The sequence below is a fragment of the Apium graveolens genome, chromosome 9, assembly GCF_009905375.1.
Source record: "Apium graveolens cultivar Ventura chromosome 9, ASM990537v1, whole genome shotgun sequence".
NCBI classification, from domain to species: domain Eukaryota; kingdom Viridiplantae; phylum Streptophyta; class Magnoliopsida; order Apiales; family Apiaceae; genus Apium; species Apium graveolens.
The window spans coordinates 80,120,451-80,135,301 of NC_133655.1; the positions used below are offsets into that span (position 1 = coordinate 80,120,451).

The following is a 14,851-nucleotide window of genomic DNA, read 5'->3' on the forward strand; positions in this document are numbered from 1 at the left end:
TGAAGGGAGAATTAGACAAGTAGTAGTCATAGTGTTGTGTGACGTTGGTGGACGTAGATATGAAGTGGAGCTGGCGTGATTTGTAGTCGATGGAATCAACATAGGCCTCAACCGAGAATGAAAGATAGAGTCCCGGAAGAGAGGTGTTGACCTGGTACTCGAACTTCACCATTGGATAATTATAATGATCAATGGTTCCGCAAGAGAGTTCAAAGCCAACAGGAAAGCCACAGTGATCTGACCGCGGCTGCTTCTCTTTATCCGAATCAATCAAATGGAACGGGAATCTGATTTTGCTGTCTCCTCCATGGCACCTTGTCACACTGCATTCATCATGTTGAAGTACTGCGACACCAAGTTTACTAATGATACAGCTTACCAGTACAAGCAACATAAATTCATTTAAAATCACCATATTTAAGATCACTCGGGTAGACCTATACAGAGGCTTCAGGAAACTATCTAGATGCAATTAGTAAAATAGTTTACGAGTTGCAATAATTCTTCAAGAACATGCTTATTTTTTCATTGTCTAGATTCTTTGTTATAACGGAATATTATTTTTTTAATAAGTATATAGTCGCAGCAAAACTGGAAGCATGCTGCAATAATCTAGAAGATAAAGAGTAATATTATGCAGGACAGAAATCAAGACTTTATGCAGGACAGAAATCAAGACTTGCTGCAAAAAAGATGGAATTTCAGATAAACAAATTGAACAGGCATGAAACATGAAAGTCTAAAACGAATAAGACTAATTAAATAGGCCTTGTGCTAAAAGACTTAAAGACTTTGATCTTTGATGTTCATGTTGACTTGTAAGTTGCTTATCAAGAAAAATATCTCTGGCCCTTGCTACCAAGCAGGCCGCTTTGAAAGATTAGTCAGACGGATCAGATCTTTTAAACAATGTTAAAATCATGGAGAATGATATTCTGGATTATATTATTCTGATATGTGATGCTAAACAATTTGAGTGACATTGATATTGGTACTTGTTTGGAGTGTTTAGTTGACTGCAATTATCAAGAAAAACAAGGCATATGATAGCCCATTTTTTATTTGATGGCCTGCTAGAAAATACCTTCTTCTTTATTTATGGACATAAATTGCTACCCAGATAAAGAATATTAAACAGAAGATAATTCTTTTTTCCTACATTTTAGAGACGGAATCTTGTTGAATTCATTATCCACCTCATAGTAACTAGTATTATTACAGTGATTTATGCATGATTCAGTGCAAATGATGTACTCTTCGTTACTGATTATCACTGTCGTCTTGGCATCAATAACCAGCAGTTGCTGTAAAGCTGCTGCTGCTTCTTCTTCTTCTTTTGCTTCTTCTTGCGGTAATATTGATAACATAAGCTGCCCTTTTTATCTAAAAGATCATGCACACAAATGTCATGGTCTCAGCTATGAGCTTTCCTGCAGACAAAATCGTACTACTATCAAACTTCATTCAGACGACTTCTATGTGGAGGCTATCAATTATGTAAATTCTTCTGTTCGAATAATTGATTCAGGGCTAGCTACAAATAATTATTCATGTTCTTCCACTCCTCTCCATGCTTTCTACAGTTATGATAATTATTTTTCTCCGATTATGGAGTTGAATAGACCAATAACTTATATAGATTGTCCGGCTCCTCTGACTAAATCCTCATCAACTCGATATATTCCTACGTCTCCTTGCTCCTCATCATCAGTATATTCATACGTTGTCATTGGGAAAATGAAAATCTCGGAAGTGGAGAACAATTGCTTAGTTCGGAAGACAACTTGGGTTTCATCAGCATGGCCTGATATTAATAAAACATCTTTCTTGGGTATTAAAAATGTGGTTTATGGGATAGAGCTTCCTTTCAAGTATTTTTCTTGCCTAGGCTGTCATGGTACTCAATCGCAATATTGTCAGAGTATAATATCTGAAAATCGGCACACCCATTGCAAATCTTATAGGAGGTATTTTATGTTTCATCAACAAATCAGTAATGTTTTTCCTCTGCTTTTAGAGTTGGCATCTGGTGAAGAGCTTTGCATTTTTTTGTAGGTTATGGTTTTTGATCTAGTTTTACGTGCGAGAAATTTTGATACTGATTCCTGGTGAGCCATATTCAATAATTTCCTCGTCAACTCAATCCATTTTTAACTGGTTTTTTGACATATTTTCGTTTTTTTCCCACCTTATCATTGTGACTGGCACAGAAGCTGCAAACTACAGTCTAGGTAAGAGATGTCTATTCTCTTACAAGGTTCTCTTTAGGTTTCAAGTTTCCTGAACAGCTTTGCATGTCTTGTAGGCATGTGGACACAAGGCCCCTACAATCCCAACACTTCAATGTATATGAGTAAGCACTTTCATGATTTGTTTACTCCAAGTCGATCTAATAATCTTTCAAACGGGGTTTTAACATATTTCCATTGTTTTCCGCTTCTTATCACCACGACCTCACAGCATATCTAGGAGAACTCCTCGGTGAGATGCTAGTTTCACAGTGATTTGTTTTTGTTAGTGTGAAATTTCAAATAAAATCTATTTTGTCAATTTACATGGTCTTTATTGCAGTAATGATTTTTGTTTCAAGATGCTTATGTGGACTACCATTTCTCTCCGCGTTCTTGATCTATAAATCAAGGAGAAGACATCTATCAGTGCATGGTACTATTGAAGATTTCCTGCAAGCTCAAAACAAACTGATGCCTATTAGGTATAACTATTCCCAGATTAAGAAGTTCACTAAAGGATTTAGTGAAAAACTGGGTGAAGGGGGCTTTGGTACTGTATATAAAGGAAAACTTCGAAGTGGCCTTGTCGTAGCTATAAAAATACTAACAAAATCCAAGACTTGCGCCCAAGATTTCATCAATGAAGTTGGTACAATTGGTATGATCCACCATGTCAACATTGTGAGACTTGTTGGTTTTTGCGTTGAGGGTTCAAAACATGCTTTTATTTATGAGTTCATGCCTAACGGTGCTCTTGATAAATACATTTTTCTCGAGGGAGGAGGAACGCCTACTTTGAATTGTGAAAAGATTTATGAGATTTCCTGTAAAGTGGCATATGGCATAGAGTATTTGCATCGAGGTTGTGATATGCAAATCTTGCATTTTGATATTAAGCCTTATAATATTCTCCTGGATGAAAATTTCAATCCAAAGATTTCTGATTTTGGCCTTGCAAAATTACGTGCCACGGATCAAAGTATAGTGACTATGACAGCGCCAAGGGGAACAATGGGTTACATGGCTCCCGAATTGTTTTACAAAAATATCGGAGTTGTTTCTTACAAGGCAGATGTTTATAGTTTCGGAATGTTATAACTGGAAATGGCAGGACGAAGGAAAAATTTGAATCCATTCAAGGATCAAATTAGCCAAATTTACTTCCCTTCATGGATCTATGACCAGATTAGCCAAGGGAAGGAGATTGAAATGGAAGAGATTACCGAGAACGAGAAGGAGTCGGTTAAAAAGATGATTATTGTAGCAATGTGGTGCATACAAATGAATCCAAGTGAGCGTCCTTCAATGAACAAAGTGATTGAAATGCTAGAAGGAGACGTCGAACTTCTGGTGATCCCTCCTAAACCTTTGATTTGTCCACAGCACGAAACGTCGAATGATGATGAAGAACTTGATGATCAAGAACTTATTCAGACCTCTTCAAACTGATAATGTGATGCAATTCTTAATATGATCAAGAAAATGACTATTAGCCTACTAGTTTACTTGATCGGTTGAACAAATAACTACTTGTGTAAAGACTATGTAGTTTGTCATACTCAAACATCAGTACTGATGCCAGTAATCTGTAACTCAACAATGCAGATTGTATAATTTTCTCATATTTAGGTAAACAATTTCTCATAAAATCTTCGATTTTAGTAACATGAATAGCCGGACTCGGCTCGAATTCTATTAAAAAGTTCGGTCTCAAGCTCGAGTTTGAGTTCGACCGAGCCTTAAATTTCAAGTTCGAAACTCAGTCCGTAAAAATATTGATAGGCTCCGGTTCGGATCGAAATCTCGAATCGCTTTCACCGACAAAAACTAGAAATATGATCAGTTCGGCTCGAGTTTGATTTGATAAAATATTAATAAATTATTAATTTTTTATATTAAAATATAATTGTATTTGTTATGGATAAAAAACTAAGGTTATTATTTGCTATATTACTAAGATTCGGGAGCTTAAGGCCTTTAATGGCTGCTCTCGTGTTTCGTGGCTCGATCTGCCTTTACGAGATGCCTACGTATTTCTGTGAATTAGAGAATCAAGCCAAAAAACGTAGTTCTGATTTATGGGGTGAGGCCCCTTATATAGATGTTGGGAGTCCTTGAATTGGACTTGGTATAGGAGACTTGGTGGGCAAGTCTCATAATTAGAATGGACTTTGGAGTCCTAGATAGTAGGAAACTGATTCCTTATCCTTTTAGGTTCCCTTGAGGCTAATCTCTAAGGATTTATATCCTTATCGGGACTCTTCTCAACATCTGATTTTTCCCTTATTAATTAATTACGAAATTAATTAATAATCAGGGCTTTTGGGCCTTTTTTATTCCATCAGGTCTGATCTAGTCCATCAGGCTTAACCTTTCTGGTCTAAGTATCATATACATTTTTATTGGGCCTAGCAGTCCACAGCTTGTACAATTAATGCAGTATTTAATTATACAATCATAATTTATTTATCCCTATCATTTGCCCCCCAACTTTTGGGAAACATTGATTAGGTTTCGCAGAAGTTAAGTCTATTCGTTCCCTTACAGGGTTTCGTTTTTCCGTAAAGTGTGGAGCGACCTACACATTTACAATGAATTTTTCTTTTATTCAGGAATTATCTTAATTTCCAGGAATTTTTCCCTTATTTCCGGGATTTTTCCCTAATTTTCTGGATTTTCCCCTAATTTTCTGGGATTTTCCCTAATTTTCTGGGATTTTTCCCTAATTTTCTGGGATTTTCCCTAATTTTCTAGGATTTTCCCTAATTTTCCGGGATTTTCCCTAATTTTCTGGGATTTTTCCCTAATTTTCTGGGATTTTCCTTAATTTTCTGGATTTTTCAGATTTCCAGCCCTTTTTCGACCAGGATCCTAGTCGAAAATAGAGGTCAGCCTTGTCATCCTGGTCGAAGGATTTCGACTAGGATTCACGACATGGATTTCGACCAGGATCCTAGTCGAAATTTCGACCTGGATCTAGGTCGTCAATTCCCCACTTTTAGCTTCTGATCTTGAGCCCATCGACTAAGATTTCGACCAGGATCCTAGTCGAAATTTCGACCTGAATCCTGGTCGAAAATTCTTTGGTTTTCTTGATTCCTGGTCGAAGGATTTCGACTAGGATCCACGACCTGGATTTCGACCAGGATCCTAGTCGAAATTCGACCTGGGTTTTTAATCTTTATTCCTGAAAGATGCTTGGCTAATTCGACCTCATTCCTGGTCGAAATTTCGACTTCAATTTAATCCTATTTTTTCCGTTGTTTTCGTGAGCCTAGTCGAAAAATTTCGGGCAGGGATCACGACCTGGATTTCGACCTGAATCCTGGTCTTTTTTGCCCGTTATTTTCGGGTGCCTGCTCGAAAGTTTTCGAGTAGGATTCACGACCTGGATTTCGACCTGAATTCTGGTCTTTATTACCCGTTATTTTCGGGTGTCTACTCGAAAGATTTCGGGCAGGATTCACGACCTGGATCTCGACCTGGATTCTGGTCTTTTTCTAGCCTTCTCCATTGGTCCTTACATTTTTTAGGGCTAAAATTGAATTTTCCAAATCCTAATTGGATTTGGGCCTGACTTTTTCTATTGGGCTTTTCAAATATTACTGGGCCTCTTTATTGGGCTTTTCAAATATTACTGGGCCTCTTTATTGGGCTTTACCAAATATTACTGGGCTTAATACACCCTGTTTAGAATGCTCTAGAATTCCTAGGAATATTCTGGAATATTCCTTTTTCTGGGCCTTTTCTTATGGGCCTTTGTTCTCAATGGGCTTTTCGTCCCTTCAACTTCCTTTTTCTCTTATATAAAGGAATGAGGAAAGGCTATTACTCCTCACTTTATCATTTCTTAGTTTTTTTCTTTATCTTCCTGCTAAGATTCTCAGAGCAATAACAGCAAGTCGGAGCTCAAAGCCTTTTTCAGGAGCGCTTCTTCAGGTAAGATTCCTCCCTTTGCTTTTCGTGTCTATTTTTCCATTGTGTGCTATTTTAAGATAGCCTATTTACGTGCCCCTTACTTTTTTCAGATGGCTGACAAAAGAATGACTCGCTTGGCCAAGATGAACGTGGCTAGAAAGTCCAACGATTTTCCTATTCGATCGAGGTATACTTCCTTAATCGACATGATCAACACTCGAGGGGACGAGTACCCGTCTGATGCGCATCTGGACGCGCACGATCATATTAGTGCTTTACGGGATCCCAAGGAGCTGGAAAAGTTGAGCAGCTGCTTCAAAATCAAGGAGCCTTTTAAGCTGGTTCTTGCGGGTCCGGCCGACAGGGCCTGTCAGTGGAAGAAGGACGCGCTATGCGTCTATAGGGATACTCTAAGGGCAGGTATTTGACTCCCTTTTCATCCATTCATTCCTTTGCTACTGGCTGATGTGGGCATCAGCCCTTGCCAACTTCCCCTAATTCCTGGAGGTTGATTCCGTGCTATCTGTCGCAATGCGCCAAGCACAACGTCCCCACATCTGTTGCTGTCTTCAGGAAGATTTTTCAGTTCAAAAACAGCCCTGATAAAATTCCGGGTTGGGTTTCTATCAACCAGCGCCCCACTATCCCCCATATCGTGAATGGGAAGTCCATCCCTGACAACAACTTGGGGTGGAAGAAAGATTTTTTGTTTGTTATTTGGGAAGGTGGAGATTGGGGCTCCCTGTTTCGATCATCCTTTGGGCTGGCCGTGGACGGGAGCCCAAATGACATAACTTTGTCTGAGGAGGAGGCTAGAGGTTTCAACCTCCTTACGCAAGACAATGGTACTTCCCATTCTTGGGACCTTATCCGGGAGATCGTCCTGGTAGAACGCGGCCTTTCGCCCGTTCATAAGAAAAGTAAGTTCCCTTTCTTACCTCATTTATTTCCTGCACTTTTATTTCATTGGTTTTCAACTGACTTTGTTTGTTGCAGTGGCTGAGAAGATTGAGGAGGCTACCAAGCCGAAGGACCTGGAGACAACCAGGATGAAGAGGGCCGGGAAGATCTTTAAAGACCCTCGACTGGGTGACCGCTTCCCCGAGTTCCTTCTTCAGGCAACGGAGCCAGATGAGGAAGACCCCGGCCAAGTTCTGCGCACCAAGCAGAGGCCAGGGGCCTATTTTCAACCTGCTTGGGGGATCCGTGGCAAGGACTCAATTGTGGGCAGAACGGCGCTGTCCAAGGAATGGTCTAAGCATTCTATCTCCCCAGTGGATTATCAAGATTTTATCCTTCAACAGGACTTAGAGGGGAATGAGCTATTTGGAGCCCAGGCTCTGGCGACGGTACGTCCTTTACTTATGCCCTTCGTACTTATCTTTCCATGTTTCTTTTCTAAACTTTCGTTGTTTCTCTTGCAGGCTAACGCCCATTTCCAAGGGGCAATTCACCAAGCTAAGGCTTGGAAGGTTGGCCTGGAAGATGCCAACAAGAAGTTGGAGGAGGCCAACCAAAAAATAGAGGCCCTTGAAGCTCAACTGGCCTCTTCCACTTCTGACCTGGAGACGGCCCGGGCCGAAAATGTCATTCTGAAGGCGCAGAAGGACAAAGCCTTTGATGGCTGGATGGACACCCAAGAATTCAAGGACTTGATGGTGGAGCATGATGCCCTTCTTCACCCAGTTAGCTATAAAGAGGGCTGGGATGCTGCTGTGGAGGCCATCCAGGATGAGTTTCCAGAGGTCCTTGAGCAGTCCCCCTTTCCTTGCCCTGTGCGGGTTCCAGAGCTTGGAGGTGTTACTGAGAAGCTTGCTGTTATGATCAAGGACGGAGAGGAGGAAGATTCTTCCGAAGAGGAGTTTGAGCCTGTCGCTAAGAAGGCCAGGGTGGAAGAGCCTCCAAAAGCAGCGCCTCAACAGCCAGCATCTCCTGCAGAGGGAACTTCTACAGGGACTTCGGAGGGGACAACCGAGACGTCCGAAGGAACGACTGAGACTTCCGAGGAGACTTCGGATAGTGGTTCTGAGGAATCTCAGCCTTCCAAGGCCTAACTTTTTGTATATCTTCTTTTTGAACTTTATTCATATCTAAACTTGTTACCCTTCGGGGTTATATTTCATATGTTGCTTTTCTTGCCTCTTTCTGTTTTAACTTTACAATCTTAATACGCATTTGAACTTTGAACATCCTTAGATAGAAATAATTTCAAACTCTTTAATATGAAGTCTGGTTTTCCAAAACCTTACACAGCATGGGTTCGACCCTAATCAACAATAACTAGACAATGTAAATTCTACTGGAATATAAAATCCTACGCAAGCAAAGCTTCAAGGTGCTTTTAAACCTACTTGTCACAATGACAAGTGAGAATCGTACTTCGCCTATCTTACACGTAGTAAACCTTCAGGTTTTGTGCGTGCCAGGTCCTCGGGACTTCAAAACCTTCCATAGTTTCCGGCTTGTAGGTTCCTCTACCCTGAACGCTCTTGACTCTGTACGGCCCTTCCCAATTCGGGACAAGCTTTCCTTTCTGTCCGCCAGAAGCCTCTATTTTTCTCAAGACTAGGTCACCTTGTTTGAAAAACCTCTCTTTAACCCTTAGGTTGTAGTAGAATGAAGCCTTTTTCTGATATTCTACTATCTTTGCATGTGCTTTATCTCGCACTTCATCGATTAAATCCAGGGCTAACCTCTGCCCTTCCTCATTTTCTTCTGCATTGAAAGCCTGAATCCTTGGAGAGGAATGTGATATCTCTACTGGAACTACTGCTTCTGCCCCATATGCCAACATGAAGGGAGTTGCTCCTGTCGTGACTCTACAGGTAGTCCTGTAGGCCCATAATATTGGAAATATCTCATTCATCCAATTATTTCTTGACTTCTCGATCCTCTTCTTTAGTCCATCCAGGATTATCCGATTTGCTACCTCTGCTTGCCCATTGGCTTGCGGGTGAGCCACAGAGATGAATCGTAACTCAATTTCATTTTCTTCACAATACTTCTTGAATTCCTCATTATTGAATTGTGTTTCATTGTCAGTGACGAGGATACGGGGAATTCCATATCGGCACATATTGTTTTCCCACAGGAATTGTGCAACCTGCTTAGTTATGATTTTGGCCAAGGGTTTGGCTTCGATCCACTTGGTGAAATAATCAATGGCTACAATCAGAAATTTCCTTTGTGCCGTGGCCATAGGAAAAGGCCCTAGAATATCCATCCCCCACATGGCAAAGGGAATAGGCGAGTTGATAGAGGTCAGCATCTCGGGCGGTTGTCTAACAACTGGTGCATGCCTCTGACAGCGATCACACTTCTTCACATATTCTTTGGCATCAGCCATCAATTATGGCCAATAGAAGCCTAAACGGGTTATCTTATGAGCCAAGGCCCTGCCCCCCAAGTGTTGCCCACAAATACCTTCATGCACTTCCTCAAGAGCCAAGCGTGCCTCGTCGGGCCTGAGACACCTCAAGTAAGGAACCACGAAAGATCTCTTATACAGAATTCCATCTATCAAGGAGTACCTTAGTGCTCGAATAGTTAACTTCCGTGCCTCAGTTGCATCGCTTGGCAACCAACCGGTCTGAATGTGAGCCTTGATGGGATCAATCCATGACGTCCCCAAGCCTATGGGAGCCACAAGCTTAACATCTATGCTTCGTGTCTTCAAAACACGGAAGTACACACTTCCTGAACTTTCTTCAATCTCAGATGAAGCAAACTTTGATAGCGCATCTGCTTTAGCATTTTCTTCCCTTGGAATGTGTTCAACATGACATTCATTAAATTGGGTCATCACAGCCCTTACTAGGCGAACATACTTAGCCATCGTATCATCCCTTGCCTCAAATTCTCCCTTTACCTGGGATATGATCAGCTTCGAGTCTCCACGGACCTTTAAGTTTTTGACTCTAAGTGTCCCAGCTAGACCAAGACCAGCAATCAGGGCTTCATACTCTGCCTCATTGTTTGTGGTTGGGAAGTCTAGCTTCATAGCATACTCAATTAAGAATCCATCAGGGCTTTGCAAAACCAACCCTGCTCCACTGGAATTTGTTTTTGATGCTCCATCAAAATAGAGAACCCAATATTCTTTCTCCTTATCATCCTTCTCCCTGTCCCCATTGTCGACTCCCTTGTCTTGAGGTATGGTATCTTCCTGCCCCCCGACTTCTTGGTTGGGTATGGTAAATTCCACCACGAAGTCAGCTAGTGCCTGGGCTTTTATAGCCGTACGTGGCTTATACTTGAGATCGAACTCTCCCAACTCTATTGCCCACTTAATCAGTCTCCCACTTGCCTTGGGACTGTGAATGATATTTCTCAGTGGCTGATTTGTTAGCACTTCAATCTGGTGAGCTTGAAAATAAGGACGCAGCTTTCTTGAAGCCATTACCAAGGCTAAAGCGAATTTCTCAATAGTTGAATAATTCAACTCAGCACCATGCAAAATTTTGCTGACATAGTATACGGGTTTCTGGACTTTCAGTTCTTCCTTAACCAACACCGCGCTCAAGGCGCTCTCTGAAACAGACAAGTACAAGAATAAAATTTCACTCAGAACTGGCTTGGCCAACAACGGGGCCTGGGCCATATACTTCTTTAACTCTTCAAATGCCTTCTGGTTTTCCTCACTCCATACAAAGTCTTTGATGCTCTTTAGCGATTTGAAGAATGACAAACATTTGTCCCCCGACTTGGAGATGAATCGTCCTAGCGCAGCAACCCTTCCTGTAAGCTTCTGAACATCCTTAACAGTTTTTGGTGGTTCCATGTCCAGGATCGCCTTTATTTTATCCGGGTTAGCCTCAATTCCCCTCTTTGAGACCATCAGTCCCAAGAATTACGCCAACATGTCATCAACATAGACTTCCATAGTCTTACCAATAAGATCCTTAAAAATTCTATTCACCAACCTTTGATAGGTGGCTCCTGCATTCTTGAGACCAAACGCCATAACAAGATAACAATAAACACCAAAGTCAGTGATAAATGATACCTTTGGAATGTCATCCTTATGCATTTTGATCTGGTTGTATCCGCTAAATCCATCCATGAAACTCAGCATCTCATGTCCAGCAGTGGCATCAATCAAAGTATCAATTCTAGGCAGCGGAAAACAGTCTTTGGGGCATGCATCATTCAGATCAGTGAAGTCTATACACATCCTCCACTTTCCATTAGCCTTCTTCACCATTACAGGGTTTGCTAACCACTCCGGAAATTGAATCTCCTCAATAAAACCAGCCTCTAAGAGCTTTTCTACTTCCTATTTTATAGCCTCTTGTCTTTCCGGGGCAAAATTTCTTTTCTTTTGTTTCACTGTCTTCCGGCTTGGATCCACGTTTAGCTTGTGAGTAATTAACTCCGGGTCTATGCCTGGCATATCAGCTGCTGACCATGCAAACACATCACTATTTTCTTGCAAAAATTTCACTAACTTCCTTCTAAGGGGCTCCTCTAATGTGGCTCCAATGAAAGTCATCCTCTCAGGATTCTCGGGGTCTAAAGGAACCGAAACCAATTCTTCTGCTGGCCTTCCTCTATTCTCATCATTTTCTCGAACATCCATATCTTCAATAGGAAGAACCTGCCCCCCGACTCCATCTGCCCTCAAAGAGGCCACATAACAGCTTCTAGCCATTTTTTGATCTCCTCTCTCTTCTCCAATCCCGTTTCGGATGGGAAACTTCATGACTGAATGGTAGGAAGAGGGGACTGCCTTGAAGGCATGTATCCCTGTTCTCCCCATGATAGCATTATAAGTTGAACTAGCCTTTACCACCACGAAATCCAGCATCTGCGTTGCTTGCCTTGGTTCCGTACCTATGGTGGTCGGCAATTTGATTATCCCTTCCACAGGACATTCTACTCCAGCAAATCCATATATCGGCATGTCGGTTGGTGTCAACTGGGAGTCGTTATACCCCATTCTTAGAAAGGTGTCGTGGAGCAAGATATCCACAGAAGTACCATTATCCACAAGGACCCTCTTAACCGGGCTATTTCCTATTATCGGTGTTATGACCAGCGGGTCGTCATGGGGAAACTTCACACCCTCTAGGTCGGAATCATCAAAAGCCAATGTTACTTCTGTCTTGGCCCTCTTCGGGGCTTCTCCAACAATATGCATAACCTCCCTAGTATATGCCTTTCTGGAATTTTTGGACAATCCAGCAGCAGTTGGACCTCCAAAGATCGTGTTTATCACAGGCCCTCGAGGGCGTCGCGGTCCTCCAAAAATTGCATTTATAACCGGCCCTCTAAGTTGGGGATTCCGCCCCTGATCGTCTTGGTCCCTCCTACGATCTTCAAAGTTCTTCATAGCATACTCAAGTAAGAACCCATCAGGATTTTGCAAAACCAACCCTGCTCCACTGGAATTTGTTTTTGATGCTCCATCAAAATAGAGAACCCAATATTCTTTCTCCTTATCATCCTTCTCTCTGTCCCCCTTATCGACTCCCTTGTCTTGAGGTATGGTATCTTCCTGCCCCCCGACTTCTTGGTTGGGTATGGTACATTCCACCACGAAGTCCGCTAGTGCCTGGGCTTTTATGGCCGTACGTGGCTTATACTTGAAATCGAACTCTCCCAACTCTATTGCCCACTTAATCAATCTCCCACTTGCCTTGGGACTGTGAATGATATTTCTCAGTGGCTGATTCGTTAGCACCTCAATCTGATGAGCCTGAAAGTAAGGACACAGTTTTCTTGAAGTCATTACCAAGGCTAGAGCAAATTTCTCAATAGTTGAATAATTCAACTCAGCACCATGTAGAATTCTGCTGACATAATACACGGGTTTCTGGACTTTTAGCTCCTCTTTAACCAACACCGCGCTCAAGGCGCTCTCTGAAACAGCCAAGTACAAGAATAAAACTTTACTCAGAACTGGCTTGGCCAACAACGGGGCCTGGGCCATATACTTCTTTAACTCTTCAAATGCCTTCTGGTTTTCCTCACTCCATACAAAGTCTTTGATGCTCTTTAGCGACTTGAAGAATGACAAACACTTGTCCCCCGACTTGGAGATGAATCGTCCTAGCGCAGCAACCCTTCTTGTAAGCTTCTGAACATTCTTAACAGTTTTTGGTGGTCTCAAAGAGGGGAATTGAGGCTAACCCGGATAAAATAAAGGCGATCCTGGACATGGAACCACCAAAAACTGTTAAGGATGTTCAGAAGCTTACAGGAAGGGTTGCTGCGCTAGGACGATTCATCTCCAAGTCGGGGGACAAATGTTTGTCATTTTTCAAATCGCTAAAGAGCATCAAAGACTTTGTATGGAGTGAGGAAAACCAGAAGGCATTTGAAGAAGTTAAAGAAGTATATGGCCCAGGCCCCGTTGTTGGCCAAGCCAGTTCTGAGTGAAGTTTTATTCTTGTACTTGGCTGTTTCAGAGAGCGCCTTGAGCGCTGGTGTTGGTTAAGGAAGAACTGAAAGTCCAGAAACCCGTATACTATGTCAGCAAAATTTTGCATGGTGCTGAGTTGAATTATTCAGCTATTGAGAAATTCGCTTTAGCCTTGGTAATGGCTTCGAAAAAACTGCGTCCTTATTTTCAGGCTCACCAGATTGAGGTGCTAACAAATCAGCCCCTGAGAAATATCATTCACAGTCCGAAGGCAAGTGGGAGATTGATTAAGTGGGCAATAGAGCTGGGAGAGTTCGATCTCAAGTATAAGCCACATACGGCAATAAAAGCCCAGGCACTAGCTGACTTCGTGGTGGAATGTACCATACCCAACCAAGAAGCCGGGGGGCAGGAAGATGCCATACCTCAAGACAAGGGAGTCGATGATGGGGGCAAAGAGAAGGATGATAAAGAATATTGGGTTCTCTATTTTGATGGGGCATCAAAAACGAACTCCAATGGAGCAGGATTGGTTTTGCAAAGCCCTGATGGGTTCTTAGTTGAGTATGCTATGAAGCTAGACTTTCCAACCACAAACAATGAGGCAGAGTATGAAGCCCTGATAGCTGGCCTTGGTCTAGCTGGGACACTTAGAGTCAAAAACTTAAAGGTCCGTGGAGACTCGAAGCTGATTATATCCCAGGTAAAGGGAGAATTTGAGGCAAGGGATGATACGATGGCTAAGTATGTCCGCCTAGTAAGGGCTGTGATGACCCAATTTAATGAATGCCATGTTGAACACATTCCAAGGGAAGAAAATGTTAAGGCAGATGCGCTATCAAAGTTCGCTTCGTCTGAGATTGAAGAAAGTTCAGGAAGTGTGTACTTCCGTGTTTTGAAGACACGAAGCATAGATGTTAAGCTAGTGGCTCCCATAGGCTTGGGGACGTCATGGATTGATCCCATCAAGGCTCACATTCAGACCGGTTGGTTGCCAAGCGATGCAACTGAAGCACGGAAGTTAACTGTTCGGGCACTAAGGTACTCTTTGATAGATGGGATTCTTTACAAAAGATCTTTCGTGGTTCCCTACTTGAGGTGTCTCAGGCCCGATGAGGCACGCTTGGCTCTTGAAGAAGTGCATGAAGGTATTTGTGGATAACACTTGGGGGGCAGGGCCTTGGCTCATAAGATAACTCGTTTAGGTTTTTATTGGCCAGAAATGATGGCTGATGCCAAAGAATACGTGAAGAAATGTGACCGCTGTCAGAAGCATGCACATGTTGTTAGACAACCCCCCGAGATGCTGACCTCTATCAACTCACCGATTCCTTTTGCT

General features: G+C 42.2%; 1 protein-coding gene across 1 annotated transcript; it reads left to right on the top strand.

Annotated features, from left to right (window-relative positions):
* The first annotated feature begins 15 nt into the window (after window positions 1-15).
* On the top strand, window positions 16-3,886 carry LOC141682780 (rust resistance kinase Lr10-like). Its single transcript, XM_074487472.1, has 6 exons — window positions 16-1,967; window positions 2,056-2,108; window positions 2,211-2,231; window positions 2,306-2,353; window positions 2,461-2,481; window positions 2,572-3,886. The coding sequence occupies exons 4-6, from the start codon at window positions 2,308-2,310 to the stop codon at window positions 3,327-3,329; spliced, it is 825 nt and encodes a 274-aa protein (XP_074343573.1). The 5' UTR covers window positions 16-1,967; window positions 2,056-2,108; window positions 2,211-2,231; window positions 2,306-2,307; the 3' UTR covers window positions 3,330-3,886.
* The last annotated feature ends 10,965 nt before the right edge of the window (window positions 3,887-14,851 follow it).

Excerpts from the sequence above, each read along its gene's own strand:
- LOC141682780 (XM_074487472.1), top strand. The coding sequence starts at position 2,308 with ATGTGGACACAAGGCCCCTACAATCCCAACACTTCAATGTATATGA. Across the intron at positions 2,354-2,460 it reads CAACACTTCAATGTATATGA|CATATCTAGGAGAACTCCTC; the intron begins GTAAGCACTTTC and ends ACGACCTCACAG. Across the intron at positions 2,482-2,571 it reads ATATCTAGGAGAACTCCTCG|TAATGATTTTTGTTTCAAGA; the intron begins GTGAGATGCTAG and ends TCTTTATTGCAG.